The following is a 14,609-nucleotide window of genomic DNA, read 5'->3' as shown; positions in this document are numbered from 1 at the left end:
TAGAACTCCATCTTGAAGAGAGAAGTATTTTGAGGGAATCTTTCAAAGTGGAAAGAAAAATATAAAATTTCTCACTAAAATTAAAAAAAGAGAGATATAAGTATACTGCAAGATGTTGCACGAAGGTGGTACAACCCGAATTACTGATGAAATCGACGAACTTCGTCGAAAACTTGCCTTGTTGGGTAAGATAACTTATTTCGGAAATTCTAGCTTTTTATTTAAGAAGTTTACCATGTTAAATGTTTAAATTATGCTGTATTGAATACGGAAAACTCTTAAAATCTTATGTCAGTATATTTGTAAAGCATATTCGAATTCATTTTGATGATTTTTGCCATGATTTTTTGGAAATGAGAATAACACTAGTAGACTGTGATGAGTGTTAGTGATGGATGGTTTATTTGTTTACAGATGGCGACAGAAAGGCCTACTACGAGAGCTCACAATGGACTATGAAGAAAAACAAAGAAAACATACAGAAACTTAGAAAAAAAAACAAGGATTTGAGGCTGGACTTGGCCAAGAAAAAAGCGGTAAGTATCTTAAAGAGGTACTATTATAAATTATTTTTGTGATGTACATAAATTTTATATTATTTGAAAGGATTCAAATTTGTAAGCTTTATTACATCGACCTCACTTTTTACATTTACTTTTCTTAAAGGGAGACGAAAAAGTTATTGATGATGCTTTTAAGGCAAGAGATCCTCAGAGACACTGTGCCATGCGTGGAATGTCTGGAAGAGTAAGTCAAAATATGGTTTAAAATTCATATAATCATAACAAAGTAGTTTTTGTGTCATTGTTAAAAGGCAAGACACAAGGTTCAACCATGGTACAGAATTGATGATAATGGTTTAGCCAATGGCAAGTTGGAAGATTCCTAAAAATGCTTGGAAATGTCATCGTCATAGTCACAGCAGTTACATGTCTGTATACCTTAAGTTTTTCAAAGTCATACAAAATCTACTTTCTTTACATATATGCATATACATAAAGTAAATGTGTAAATGCATGCATGTACATAAAATGCATGTAGATTGTACTGCATTTTTATAGATTGTAAATTGCACATCTTTCCAAATTTTAATGATATCTATATAATAAAACATAAATAATTTTTAAAGCATATTCATTTATTGCTCTCTAACCCAGGCTGCAATCAGCAAGCTTGACCAGCAAGTATGTGAAGGTATAAAGAAACTTAATGCTCTTAAACATACAAGGACCACTAAAGAGAAGAAGCTATTTGAGCTCCAAACAGAGTATGACCAGATGGTAAAGGATGCCGAGGAAGCTGTGAATACAGATGCTGGTGAATCAGCTGATGCTCAGGTAAAGCATAAAGCTTTAGGACTTAACTCTCACTTAGAAATATGCCGTCTTCTAGAAAAAGTTTGCTGTCTGATATAAAATTGTTTTATTAGTCAGAGTAGAACTAAAGTCAGTAATCCTCATTCTATGATCAAATTTGAATTTAGAAGTCAATTGTTTTTAAAGGGATGAAAACTTCGAGAGATCAAAAAAAGAAAAACAAAACAAAACAAAAAAATAGCACTAAAAGCACAGTCCAAACACACAATTTTACTTACATATTATTGTGTCTGCATAGAGATCAAACCCATGTCCACAGCAGTGCGAGACGCTGCATTAACAGTACAATCCATCCATGCTAGAATTTTGCCTTTCAAAAAATATATTAATAACTTGCAATATTGAATTATTCTTTATTCTATTTGCATTATGTATTTTTAGAAACTTCGCATGGTGGAAAACAGCCTTGATAAAATGAATCTCAAGTTGAGTGAAGCAAAGAGGATCAGAACAACATATGACCAAATCTTCGAATGCCTAAAAGAAGAGTGTTTGTCTTGGCCAAATAAGCTTGACCAAAAGGAAGCAGAGCTAAAAGCAGCCATGGATGAACTGGAAGAACTGAAAGCCAGTAATAATGATGCTCAGCTAGCTAGAGAAGCTGCAAAGGCAGAGCTGGCTAAGCTTGAGCAGTCGGTTTATGAAGCCAAGAAAGAAAGGGAAGCTGCTTTGGCTGAGTACAAGAAGCAGGCTGAAGAGAAGAAAGAACAAGCCGAGAAAGTTGAAAAGAGGGTGAGATACATGCATTTATCCTATCGGCATGGCAATAAACAATTTTGTTTACTAACTTGCTATCTTTGTTGTTCAGCTTCAAAGAACTTCACTACAACAAGATGATCTGAATGGTAAGTTAATGTAGCCATGAATCACATTTAAAATAATAAATTCACTTAATCAGACCTTGAAGGCTTAGTAGATTCACCATCCAAATACTGTCCTAAGAAAAACATAATGACATCTTTATGCTTTAAAAAAATTCCAAGCGCATGAACATAAAGTAACTTAATAAATATATTGATTTTTCTAGATCAAAGGGCAGCATTATCTGGTGAGGAGCAGGAGCGTAAGATAACAACGTACGAAGAAGCAATGAATAAGATCAAGGATGCCACAGGTGTGTCTGACATCAAGGAGGTTGTACAGAGATTCCTTGCTCAAGGTGACACACAGAAACACTTAATGCAGCTGAAGTCTGACAATGAAAAAATGCTTGTCAGACTTAAAGAGGAAAAGGTAAATACTGATGCTGTTGTCATAGTAACTGTTATGATCTAGAGACACATCATAACAAAGATCAGACATCGTAATTTATCTTGATTTATTAGCGTTGCAAACTGTAACCTGCAAGAAAACATACCTTACAGGGCACGAAATTAACGCTCGCAAACTTGCAAAATGCGGGTGAAATTTTGTATTTAGCGAGTGACAAAAATTTAACTAGCTAAGTTTTGCGAGTATGACCACAGTCTAGAAATTGAAGGTTTTGTGACAGAGTCAAAAGACACTATTTTGGACAGTAATCATTTAGTCATAAATCTATATTTTTAATTAGGAATGCCTCGTGTACACATAGGAATGTAATTCTTTAGTTAACTGTTTGCGTGGAAAATGCGTAAGCAAGAAATAATTTCCGTACGTAATTACATTACAGTGAGTCATGCCTAGGTTTGGCGCTTGTTTACGTAAGTTCGTGTTTGGGACATCCTGTTTGCGCCTAGGGCGTGCAACATTGCGTAGGATGTGTAAGGTCTTAAGAATGCAGGTTTTCCCATAAAAGTAGGCCCAAACTAAGCTTAAATCAGTGTAGTAAAAGTTCTTGAAGACGTTGCGTTGTCTACGGATATTTTCACATATCAAGACAAGGAATTCTCTTCGATGTAAAGGTATGAATCTTTGCAGCCTTTTACACTTTTACCTAGGATAGATTTAGGACAAATCTATGTTCATATCGTTAACTAGTCATTATATTTTATAGTTTAGATTATCTATATATTTGTTAAGCATTCGTTTCATGTTTTTGTAATGCTAGTCGCATTAGCGCGTAATTTAGTACAAAGTTATCAAATTCACGCAGTAGTAATTTAGTAATCACGCTGAGTGTATCTTGTCTTTTAAACTCTTTAAAACGTTTACTATAGGATCGCTACCGCCTTACTCGCTTGTTTAACCTTTTTACTACGATAAATAGCCTTAACTGCGGGATAAAAGACCTTTTCTTTCCAACCTTTAATTTGTTCGCTACTTAAACTCTACACTCAAGGTCATTGTCGCGACCGCGTGTTCAGTAAACCGTGTAATAGGCCCTTTGCAGGATTAGGTCACGTGCTTGGTTACCGCGTAGCAACGCCATGTTGGGACGCAAGCGTCCCAAGCGCCATATTGAAATTATAGCGTGACGAAGCCATACTTGAAGTTTTATATTCAATTTATTTGCGATCTGTTCGAATCTGTTTTAGTATTAGTCAATTTTCTTAAAGTTATTAGTCTCTTGGATTGTTTTCTTCGAGTTTTTTGTTTATATTTCAAACATCAAGACGATTTTTTGACGTTTAAACCCGAAGTGAGCAGTGGACCGCATGGCGAACAATGGTCAAGGTAAGCAACCTTATTATTCATTCTTTATTTAGCGCTTTCTGTGTTCTGAAACCTTTGTTTATCTTGACTTATATCATTTGAGCGTTCGGTGAGAAACGAGTATGCTGTTTGTCTATGAATAACGATAAAGTTCGATGTTCCATATTAATTTTTTTCAGATGTCTAATGTACTCTACTTTCATGTCTTTTATATACACGTATGCTGGAATTAACTTTGGTTATTTGTGTTATTATCAGCTTCCACGGACACTCCAACTCAAGATCTGAGAAATTTTCCTGATTTTTCCTTTGCTGAGGTTGAGAGATATGCGAAAACCATGTCTGGGTGCACAAGCACCACAAGAGCTTACAAATTTTTTGCTGAGCCCGGATATCTACACAACATCCAAGGTATGTAAAATCAAAGTTTGATCTAGTTATATGTACCATCAAAGAAGTGATCTTAAAAGATACCATGATATAATACTAATTTTTTAATATAGTTATTATTGGCACTAACCTGGGATATATGATTATTAAATCTAAAACTTTTTTTCTTCTATTTCAGTCACCTATTCAGTGAATAGAGTCAAGGTGACAGCAAAGTGCTTTCGCTCGATGAGAAAAAGCGAGCCACCACACATTCTGGAGTGTTTCATGAGACTGGAAAACAACGCCATTCATGGAAAATGTTCCTGTGTTGCAGGTGCTAATGGCTTCTGCCACCACCTAATAGGCCTACTGTTCTATATTGCTCATTGTAAAACCCTTGGAATGGTCTCCCTGCCAGATGATCTGACATGCACAAGTATGACTCAGCGTTGGAGTATCCCAAGAGAAAGGCAGATCCAGTCTAAAGAAGTACAGTCCTTACTGGTTAAAAAGCCAAAAATGGGAGCCAATTACAAAAAGTTCATCAAAAGCAATTTGTATTCACCTTCAACATTCTATGGTTTTCTTTGTAAGAGTGACTTTGTTGGTCTGGAACCGCAACCCCTGGCAGTTGATATTGCTCCCACAGAAGAGCTAAGACCAAATTTACCTCAAGTTCCAACAAGGTATGGAAATGTCTTCAAAGGTAGTGTGCTGTCTTACCAGCAGAAGCTTTCTCAAGAGTATGTGATAAATGACTTTCTTGCCAGTGACTTTCCCAGGTTACCAATGGAGAATGCAGGAGAAAACTTCGATAATAATGTCCAGTTTTGCTTAACTCAAGACAAACAGGCAGCACTAGAGGCATTATCAGTCACTCAATCAGTTGCCATTGACATTGAGCAAAAAACTGTGACACAGAGTGCTTGTAATCTATGGCAGATGTTGCGCTCCAAGCGAATTACTGCAAGTAAATTTGGTCTTTGCGCAAAGTGTATCTCAAACTTTGAGAATTTGGTGAAGCAATTAAATCCATCAAGACATGTAGTCACTGCACCTATGCGAAGGGGTATTGAATTGGAACCGCATGCAGCTATGATTTATGCAAATCAGGCCAAATCAGGGATGGTCAACCTCTACCCCAGTGGATTGGTCATCTGTCCAAAGAGCCCATGGCTTGGGTGTAGTCCTGATCGCAAGGTCTACGATATCACTGCTGCAGCTGAAGGATCACAACCATTTGGGCTCTTGGAAATAAAAGTAGTCAAAGAGGGAGAAACAGATTTCAAAAATGTTAGATACGTTGACATTGACCCACTTACAAGTGAGAAAACACTGAAGAAGAACCATGACTATTATTTTCAAGTGCAATGTCAGTTAGCAATTACTGGCATTGAATGGTGCGATTTCTTTAGTTACATGAATGACAATACTTTTTTTTGTCAGAGAATCCTGTTTGACAAGGACTTTTTCCGGGAAAGCAAAAATAAAGTTGATAAGTTTTTTTTTCAATATTTTTTACAGGCAACATAGTATGACTAAGGGCAATAACCAAGAATTAATCACACCAATGTTATTCCATTTTAGACCATTTTTATTCAATTTTTGGATTTGTAAAGAGTTGAAAATCTGAATATCAGAACTAGCTTTTAGTCATCTATGCATAGAATCGTAATGTAAAGTTACTAAGCTATATTTTCAAATTATGTCACCTTTGCATTTGAAACTCTATGAGGATTTTGAAACCCCCATGGAATACAGTTAGATTAGAACTGGCTTCAAATGTTCATTAACTATTTCATGCATGGTTGGTGCAGTGAGCTAGTTTCAAAGTACTGCACGTGGTATAAATACATTGTAGTTTCCATTTTTCCTCATGCGTAATTAACAAATATTAGAAGTACATGTTGAAGGTTGTTTTTATTTGTCTCCATTTAATATCAAGGGCCCCTGAAAATTTGTTAATAAGCAGGTAATTGTATATATTTGATTAACTGAGCCCATCATAGACAATGGGACATCCGAGTCAAAGATATGGTATTCTTTGATCCTTCTGATTGCCCTTTCAACATGTATTCGCAATTTAGCAATTGTTTTTGTATTTAGCACTTCTGCTTCAGAAAATTGCCTTCTATCTTGTAAAAAGGGAGGGAGGTTCAGATGAGCACCCCTGTCCCTCAGCAAATCTTTGATATCAAATCCTTTATCTGCCATTACAGAATCACCATCCTCAAGCAAATCTAATACACCTGAACACCTTGTGATCTCTTTATCAGAAATTGCCCCTGTATAAAGAGAAGAAACGAATGTAACTGCACCATGTGGTGCAATACCTATTAGACCCTTAAGTGTTGTGTTACTCTTATACGTAGAATAAAGCTGGGACTGCAAAAGGAGAGATGATGGTGTCTCAACAAATATTTCTGTGCAATCAAGGATTACACGTGTTGTAGGATAAAGCCTTTTAAACTCCTCTGGCATCTTGAGATTCACATCAGCTCTTGATGGCCAAATCATTTGATTACCAAGCAGAAAATACAAATAGTTAGCCCAGGTTGTTAATTTCCTACTCACAGTTGACATATGTAGATTAAAACGATGTGCAAGATCTTGTTGAAATAGCCCTAATTTAATTCTAACTAGAAACATGAATAACTCATCTATGAGTTGCATCGCCCTCATATGCGGACGATTTTGTAATATACCTGTAGCATAACAGTATGTCATTGTTTCTGCAGAAGGCCTAGCAAAATTATAAAAAAATATCAAATGCTTGTATGTGCAAAACCCAGTGTAGAACTTAATAGCATCGTTGTCTGTGGAGAATCTTTCTAACCCGAACTTGTAGATGGCAAGTTCTGCTGCAACTTGTTCTTTTTGTTGCTTTACTTCTTCCTGGGCAGCATTGGCATCTCTTCTTGCTGCTGCTAGTTCAGCTTGTAAGGCTAGTAGCTGTGCTTTTGTCTCTCTGAGCTCATCAAAAATATTTGGGGCTTGGGTTGTGTTTTCTTCATAAGGTTGGTTTGAATCATCATCTTCTAAAGCTTCCACATCACTCTCATCTGTTTGTGTGCCACTGTAAACCAAAGAAGGATTTCGGTTTTTTCAGCAAACAATATCAACTATGTCAGAATACCACTGATCTGCTGGATGGGCCAATGCAGATTAAATATTTAGATTTACATTTAAATAAACAACTTGCATGATAACATACCTTTCAACTTGTCTTATAATCTTTCGTCTGCTTATTGTTACTGCCCAGTTAAATACAGTAGGGACTATTCCTTCTTTAAGACGCCGTCTTCCTGAATTATCAATAGGGAGGAAGTCTTCTTCTTTAAAATGTTTGCCACAAACTCTGGTCTTAGATGTTATCTACATACAAACCATAAGCGTAAGTTAAGTTACATTGAAAACATAGTAAAGAAAATGTTAGTTAATAAAGAGCATTTCCATTTCAGTAAAGATAGGCCTTAACTTACCTTGAAATATGGGCCAACGTCCCTTCTTATTTTGATAATCCATTGCTTTTGCATTTCCTTGTTTTTAGGTATTCGGTGAAATGACAACGAACTTTCGTAGCGACTATCACCTGTACACATCGGGACACAACAGTGATAATTTCCACCTCTGGACTTCTTTTTAGGTACTGGGGAACTTGGACCAGAATCATCTGCTAAACAGGGTTAAAAAAATACACGTATAAGACAAATAATACTGATTAAATGACAACAGCAACCGCAAGAAAAAATGTCAAAACAACAACAACAACCTTACAAGAAGAACAGGCATGTACTCCAGCTCATTGTGAAATGTGTTGAGCTGAATTAGCTTACTAGCAATGCTTGAGTAAGAACACAGAAAGCACTAAATAAAGAATGAATAATAAGGTTGCTTACCTTGACCATTGTTCGCCATGCGGTCCACTGCTCACTTCGGGTTTAAACGTCAAAAAATCGTCTTGATGTTTGAAATATAAACAAAAAACTCGAAGAAAACAATCCAAGAGACTAATAACTTTAAGAAAATTGACTAATACTAAAACAGATTCGAACAGATCGCAAATAAATTGAATATAAAACTTCAAGTATGGCTTCGTCACGCTATAATTTCAATATGGCGCTTGGGACGCTTGCGTCCCAACATGGCGTTGCTACGCGGTAACCAAGCACGTGACCTAATCCTGCAAAGGGCCTATTCTTAGTTTGTCATAAACAAAGGTTAAAATACTTACCTAAAGCCATAGTTAACCTCTAGTCAATTTTTCCTATTGCTTTTTCCATTGGTTTAGTTCATTTTAAACGGTTTACCGACTTGTACATTAAACTTTGCAACCTAGTAATTTTCACTCGCGTATTGTAAACACTGCTAATCAGTATGCAATATTCAAATTACCTTTCACTCGCGTATTGTAAACACTGCTAATCAGTATGCAATATTCAAATTACCTGTGACGTAATTTACGTATTTCCGTTTCTATTTATATCTAGCAAAACTGTATTTTATTCATAACTTTTTAGCTATTTAGATAAGCTACAAATTTATTTTATCTCATTGTAAATATTTTTCTTGTTTTCATTAGAGATATCCTGTAATCTCGTTCCCGTTTTTTTTCATGTATTGTAAAGTTGTGTGAATTTTTCAATAAATTCTTTTGTCAAAACCACTTGCAATCTGATTCATAGCTGAGCGCCTTGCCGCCGGTTACAGTTTGAAAAGTTTAGAACCTGCATCAAGTAAAGCTTGTTATTCACAGCATCCTGACTGATCGCAAAAATTTTTGCTTATGAGAACAAAACTGACTAGCAAGGTTTTCTAGTGGGTTTAAAAGTTAATTTTGTGCCCTGCCTCGCCTCAAACTTAGTTTGTATGGGAAGCAATAATCAAATCAATAAGCATAAGTGTTAATTAGAGTGCACACACTAAAGCCGTGAACATTAAATAGTACAATTTCATACAGAATCCTTTGTTTCCTATTGTTTAATTATCACTATTTAGTGCTAAAAATTAGTATTTGTTTCATGGATTTAGTGTGAGCACTCTAACCTCTGAAATTGTTTGACTTCTAATTAGGAATCTCAATTTGTTTTTATACTTCTACTTGCTAGGAAAAACAAAGAATTGAGTATGAAGAAATGAAGTATTCTGGAGAAGCACGTTTATCAAGGTAAATTCTTTATGAATAAAAAGTGCATTTTTGTACATGATTGTACTGTGAATAGATTTAGGGGTCTACAAAAAACCAGAGTTGCAAGAAATGAAGAGAGTCCTAACATAAAATGATATTATACATTTATTTTACAGTGGACAAAGAATGCTAGAAGAATTCCAGCAACGTCTTGAAGAAGAGCTGGCAAAATGTGGCGAGTCCGAGAAGAGACAGATTCATGTCAGTCGCACACTTGTCAATGTGAAGGCTGGTATAGAGCATCTTGCTGATAAGTTACAACATCTTAAAGCTGTAAGTAATAGTCTGGACTAATAATTCATGACAGCAATGTCAGCTCTAATTTATGCAGAAAACCCAACTTTCTTTTGATTGATTTTTTTAAAAGGTAACTTTGCTCTTTATGGGTTTCCTGTTGTGCTTTGAGATTGGCTCCCTGTGGTTTGAAATTGGTTTTGATGGGTTTAATCGCCTATCAACTTACAGTGCAGAACTGATTACAGCTTATATAAGTTAAACCAATCAAACTGATCTCAAACCCGAGTCAATCACAATCCACAGGAAACCCATAAAATAACAAAATTTTGCCTTTCTAAAGGCTGGTTTACATGGTACGATTTTCGCCTACAACTATTGTATACAACACGCTCGTGCCATCCTACAACTCGAGTTGTAGCATGTAAATCAAGCCTACAACTCGCCTACAACATACGTGACTGTATCATATACGATAGTCGTAGACGAAAATTGTACAGTCTAAACCGGCCTTAAAAGAATCAATCAAAGGAAAGCCACGTATCCTTTGCCTATAAATACCTGTATAATGGAAGGGATTCATCGTTCTGTAGTATTTTACTTGTGCAAGAATACAGTTGTTAACCAAAGAATTCTATTTCTCCTTACTTTTTGACAGCCTAAAGGCCAAGTTCCTCAAGCTCAGCTCTCTCCAACCTCTGATGAATACATTCTTGATCTGTTGGGTACATGTGAACAGAAACTCTTGAAGCTAACAGATGAGTTGGGTGGCAAAGACATTGCAGATGTTATGAAGGAGATGGAAGACTTAGAGGTAGGAAAAATTATGACATTAATATCAAAACCATTAATATGGGCCAGTAATTTGTGCGGTAAAAAATTGATTAAGCCTGAGCCAGTTAAAGTGAATAAAGGACTGCAGAAAAAAATGCAATAAAGGTTTATACCTGGAATTTCCAGTGGTCACTTTATAATACAGTCAGTATTAAAAATAAACATTAAAATTAGTTAATTAAGTGAGATCAATTATACTTATATTTAGTACATTATTTAGATGGAGCTGTAAATTAATGATTTGAGTTTTCCTTCTTCAATAGTTCCGATCAAGTATGGAGGGCAAGCTTCCTCAATACAATACCCGTGTCAAATTACCTGTGGTCACTGAAAGAATGACAACGTATGAAGGTAAGAAAAAAAATTGTCATACTCTGATAGCTCTACTGATGACCGCTGTTCACCTTAAATTGAATTGGTCATAAATCAAATGAAATTTGAAACTCTATAATAGACAAAGTCAGGATTGTTGTTTTATCAAAAGTGGATCTGGTAATCCAATACATTAACACATACATTAACTTTCTTTGTCAAAATAAAATTATTGATTATCTCCCTTAAACTTTATTTGGACCCTCTCCCCATGGTTATGGAAACAGCTACAATTCAGCACTCTTAATGATTACCTTCAGAAAATTTGAGTTATTTTTCTTTCTTTCCAATTATAGATGATGAAGAAAGTGGTGAAGATGAAGATGTTCTTTCAAGAAACGCAATCAAAAGATACTCTCAACAACTCGTAGACTCGAAAACCAAAAAACATAAAGCAAGAAAATCAAAGAGAAAAACAAAACAGTAAAATGAATACGACTATTAGAGATGTGATCTTACATGACGTCCTTTTTAATGAGTTATGTAATCAAGTGTACATATCAATTGTCCTCAAGGTTTTAACGTTTTGGTAATGACTAACCATTTTAAGTGTCCTTAATAAATTGAATAACGATTCTACCTATTGAAATCACTGTCTTTTGAAAGGAGTGACTTTACCTTTAATTTAAACCAGTATTTTAAATAAACATGTGAACATGCAATTCAAATTAGTTATTTTACTCCCTTTATTTAATCTAGCCCGATGTACTCTGCATAGGGGCAATACTTTTTCTGCTGCTAGCCATTTCGAACTTCCTGGGTGTGGCATTTCAGACCAAAGGAATCCAGCCAGCTATCAACTTTGTAAAATACATCATTCTAGACTACATTGCTTCTATCATTTTTTCATATTTTTCAACAATCTGTTCCATTTCAACTTGACTTTTCTTGCCATTTCTTATGTCAGCTATAATTTTTCGTACTTCCTCCCTCTCTTCTGGTTGTGCCTTTTCAAGGTATGTTTCCAATGGTTCAATGCCCAATTCGATAGTTTTTTGGAAAGCTTCAGCTTTTGATGAAGCCATCTTGATTGCAATTGTGTATCTGGCACCTTTTATAGGAACATATTTTAATAGTTTTTAACATTAATTACGAAGCACTGATGTTTTATGACAGTGCTTAATAATTAGACCCCCAGTGTACTAAATCCCTACCTCGGCCTGGTTGTACGAAGGGCAGATAGCACTATCCAATGGATAAATCCACCCTTTGTACAACCAAGCCCCGGGTTTTAAAACAAAAATATTTAACTCCCCAAAAAGTTTTCATTTCTCAAGAGAAAGGAAATTAGAGCAAAAAATAAACCTTTTCTGAGATTGCAAACATCAGGTGCATGGTGTTTTACCCTCCTTACACACATACTGTTATCTGTTATTTCATGTCAAAAATGCCACGGTTTTCTTTGCAGATAGAGACAAAAGTAACAACTTTTGATCAGCAATCAAATAAATAATTAGAGTACTTAGAGGAACTATACAGGGCCTGGTTGAATGATGGATGGATAGTGCTATCTGAAGAATAAATCTTTATCCAGTAAACAAATTATAACAGTATTGTTTATCTACTGGATAAGGATTTATCCATTGGATAGCACTATCCAACCTACATACAACGGGGCCCAGTAGTCTACTGCAGCAGCAATTTAGCTTTATAATTTGTTATATTTTTTTTACTAGAAGTACATAACATTTTGACAGAAGTAGTAAATATAACTGGAAATTATGTGAAAAGTTAATGCAAGGTTCGTTTGTGTGTGGGTGGGAAGGGGGAAGTAGATATGGGAACTATAAATAAATAAATAAATAAATATGAGAACAGATACAAGTATACATACCATGGTATAATGGTGTTGGAGGTCTTGCACTGTGTGGTATTGTCCCATGGAATATTGCAACTCTTCCATATTTTGGCTTAATAGCAAACACCATCTCATTCCTAACCATAGGCTGCTCACTCCCGTAGTTAAAGAAAATTGTCTCTCCAAGATCATTATTTGTCCAGTTTTTATTCAGATAAATCAAGATGGTATATTCTTCCTGGTCTGGTGCGCTATCAAGATGGATCTTTGTGGTATCATGACTCCGAATATTATTACATCCCACGTCATAAGGGTAAAAATGATCTTTTTTAGATGTATATTTTACTATGGCTTGAACGTATTTCCACAGTGGAGACTCAGTTACAGCCTCTGATTCAAGGGCCAAAATCCATTGAACATTGTCAGTGCTATCTGGTGAAGGGGGGTCATTACCATAACTCCCATTTTTGATGAACTCAGCAAAGAAATCAAGTAAATTTTTCGGAATTATGTCGTCAAATACAATAATTGGATGGCCTTTTGTCGTTTTAAATTGTCTGGTGACATGCTTTTCAACATCTAAAGCCGTTACATCAGATGTATCATTGAGTGATGCAATTAGCTTGCGGAAGGAGGTGTATCGTTGTTTTAGAGTTGGCTGTGGGGGGAACTCCAGCTTTGCCACTGAAGTGTTACTTGACATTAAAACGCGTATTGTTAAAGTATGAAACCTTTCTTTACAGTCCATTGATGGTGGCTTGATGACATAACTGTAGCCACAATCGAATAAAACCACCCTGCCATTCCTCGGATGAATGCTTTTCAAGATCTCACCATCGTCATCATAAACGACCAACTCACCGTACGAATTTTTATCCCACTTTCTTAACATAGCGAAAATTACCACTACGAATCCCTCCTCTTGGCTGGATCCCGTTTTAGAACAAGAATTGGCAGTTAAAGTATTATCTCCACGTGCGGAAATTTCAGCACTTACTTCCCGAACATGAAGAAAATCTGCTGTAACACCAATCTCCTGAGCAAGCCGTTGTTGAATTCTGTTCCAAATAGGTTTTTCAGAGAAAGAAATCGGGTCATATTTCGTCGTCCAGTAATGAGTTTTCCCGAGACTTATACCAGAATTGTTCGAGGTGCTGGGAGAAACACTGTTGAAGTACCATTCAGTTTGGTCGGAGCTCAGAAGAATTTCGATGGACCTCAAATCCTTTGAAGTACAAATGTCATCCCATACGACAACATCTAAGATTCTTCCGTGGTTAAGGGGGGTGATATTAAAGAATACCATAAAGAGTAAGCAGAATTTAGGTAGAATGATCTCCATTATGGGACTTGCAGATAAAAAGTAAAATTTCTTGATTTAACATGTTTAAAACTTCGCAAATAAGTCCCCATAAGTGCACACTTGACCTTAATCCACAGGAAGCCCATCTAGAGGATAGCCTGCCTGCAGCCCAGACGTTCGGCTGCACGAACGGGACGTAAGGCTAGGAGATTGAAGGTGAGGGAGGAACTTCAGTGGTCATGACCTTAGCCCTGTGTCTAGTCTCCTACCTGGTTTCCTAAGCAGCCACTATTAGTGTCGTCACGCAACCGGGGAGCTAACGATTATATATGCTTCTACAAAATCAAGAGTTTGTAATGTAGTTATGACCTCTTGTTTCAAACTACTGAATGTTTTTTTCCTGTACGTTTATTTTATTTCATTAAATTTCTAGTTGTTTAACTATGAAAACTACTGTACTATACTATATGATTCCTTCCACCTTACACATATGTAAATATTACTCACTTTCGTTTTAAGGGTGCAAGAGCTTGTTTAACCTCTGAGGTTGTTCTCTTG

At 35.9% G+C, this 14,609-nt stretch overlaps 4 protein-coding genes across 5 annotated transcripts; 2 read left to right on the top strand and 2 right to left on the bottom strand.

Annotated features, from left to right (window-relative positions):
• The first annotated feature begins 5 nt into the window (after positions 1-5).
• Positions 6-11,612, top strand: LOC116308129 (outer dynein arm-docking complex subunit 3). The gene is made up of 12 exons (XM_031718503.2): positions 6-185; positions 415-536; positions 667-747; positions 1,158-1,337; positions 1,758-2,108; positions 2,185-2,221; positions 2,404-2,609; positions 9,431-9,489; positions 9,627-9,783; positions 10,403-10,558; positions 10,842-10,929; positions 11,247-11,612. Exons 1-12 carry the CDS (start codon positions 113-115, stop codon positions 11,375-11,377), a joined length of 1,641 nt encoding a protein of 546 aa, XP_031574363.1. The 5' UTR covers positions 6-112; the 3' UTR covers positions 11,378-11,612.
• Positions 2,887-6,234, top strand: LOC148904646 (uncharacterized). The gene is made up of 3 exons (XM_089025329.1): positions 2,887-3,971; positions 4,209-4,361; positions 4,519-6,234. The coding sequence occupies exons 1-3, from the start codon at positions 3,953-3,955 to the stop codon at positions 5,853-5,855; spliced, it is 1,509 nt and encodes a 502-aa protein (XP_088881455.1). The 5' UTR covers positions 2,887-3,952; the 3' UTR covers positions 5,856-6,234.
• On the bottom strand, positions 6,243-8,522 carry LOC148904645 (uncharacterized). 2 transcript variants are annotated; one of them, XM_089025326.1, is made up of 4 exons: positions 8,222-8,522; positions 7,805-7,998; positions 7,537-7,697; positions 6,243-7,398 (listed from the first exon to the last, which is right to left on the bottom strand). In XM_089025326.1, exons 1-4 carry the CDS (start codon positions 8,238-8,240, stop codon positions 6,243-6,245), a joined length of 1,530 nt encoding a protein of 509 aa, XP_088881452.1. In that variant the 5' UTR covers positions 8,241-8,522. The 2 variants fall into 2 exon arrangements, with proteins under 2 accessions (XP_088881452.1, XP_088881453.1); XM_089025327.1 differs by having other exon boundaries at positions 7,805-7,995.
• Positions 11,399-14,178, bottom strand: LOC116308130 (uncharacterized). The gene is made up of 2 exons (XM_031718504.2): positions 12,785-14,178; positions 11,399-12,001 (listed from the first exon to the last, which is right to left on the bottom strand). Exons 1-2 carry the CDS (start codon positions 14,088-14,090, stop codon positions 11,775-11,777), a joined length of 1,533 nt encoding a protein of 510 aa, XP_031574364.2. The 5' UTR covers positions 14,091-14,178; the 3' UTR covers positions 11,399-11,774.
• Positions 14,179-14,609: the final 431 nt, after the last annotated feature.

Source organism: Actinia tenebrosa, unplaced genomic scaffold (assembly GCF_029948245.1).
Source record: "Actinia tenebrosa isolate PJP-AT-01 unplaced genomic scaffold, QUT_ActTen_1.0 PGA_scaffold9__36_contigs__length_13948895, whole genome shotgun sequence".
NCBI lineage: Eukaryota > Metazoa > Cnidaria > Anthozoa > Actiniaria > Actiniidae > Actinia > Actinia tenebrosa.
This window is presented reverse-complemented; position numbering and strand designations above follow the sequence as displayed.

What these genes read in the sequence shown, in the direction of transcription:
- LOC116308129 (XM_031718503.2), top strand. Translation starts at nt 113, where the DNA reads ATGTTGCACGAAGGTGGTACAACCCGAATTACTGATGAAATCGACGAA. An exon ending in GGAGAAGCACGTTTATCAAG is followed by an intron (nt 9,490 to 9,626) that starts GTAAATTCTTTA and finishes TTTATTTTACAG; the next exon opens with TGGACAAAGAATGCTAGAAG. An exon ending in AAGAATGACAACGTATGAAG is followed by an intron (nt 10,930 to 11,246) that starts GTAAGAAAAAAA and finishes TTCCAATTATAG; the next exon opens with ATGATGAAGAAAGTGGTGAA.
- LOC148904646 (XM_089025329.1), top strand. An exon ending in ATATCTACACAACATCCAAG is followed by an intron (nt 4,362 to 4,518) that starts GTATGTAAAATC and finishes CTTCTATTTCAG; the next exon opens with TCACCTATTCAGTGAATAGA.
- LOC148904645 (XM_089025326.1), bottom strand. An exon ending in ACGTTGGCCCATATTTCAAG is followed by an intron (nt 7,698 to 7,804) that starts GTAAGTTAAGGC and finishes GTTTGTATGTAG; the next exon opens with ATAACATCTAAGACCAGAGT. An exon ending in ATTATAAGACAAGTTGAAAG is followed by an intron (nt 7,399 to 7,536) that starts GTATGTTATCAT and finishes TTTGGTTTACAG; the next exon opens with TGGCACACAAACAGATGAGA.
- LOC116308130 (XM_031718504.2), bottom strand. Translation starts at nt 14,090, where the DNA reads ATGGAGATCATTCTACCTAAATTCTGCTTACTCTTTATGGTATTCTTT. An exon ending in TCCAACACCATTATACCATG is followed by an intron (nt 12,002 to 12,784) that starts GTATGTATACTT and finishes TTCCTATAAAAG; the next exon opens with GTGCCAGATACACAATTGCA.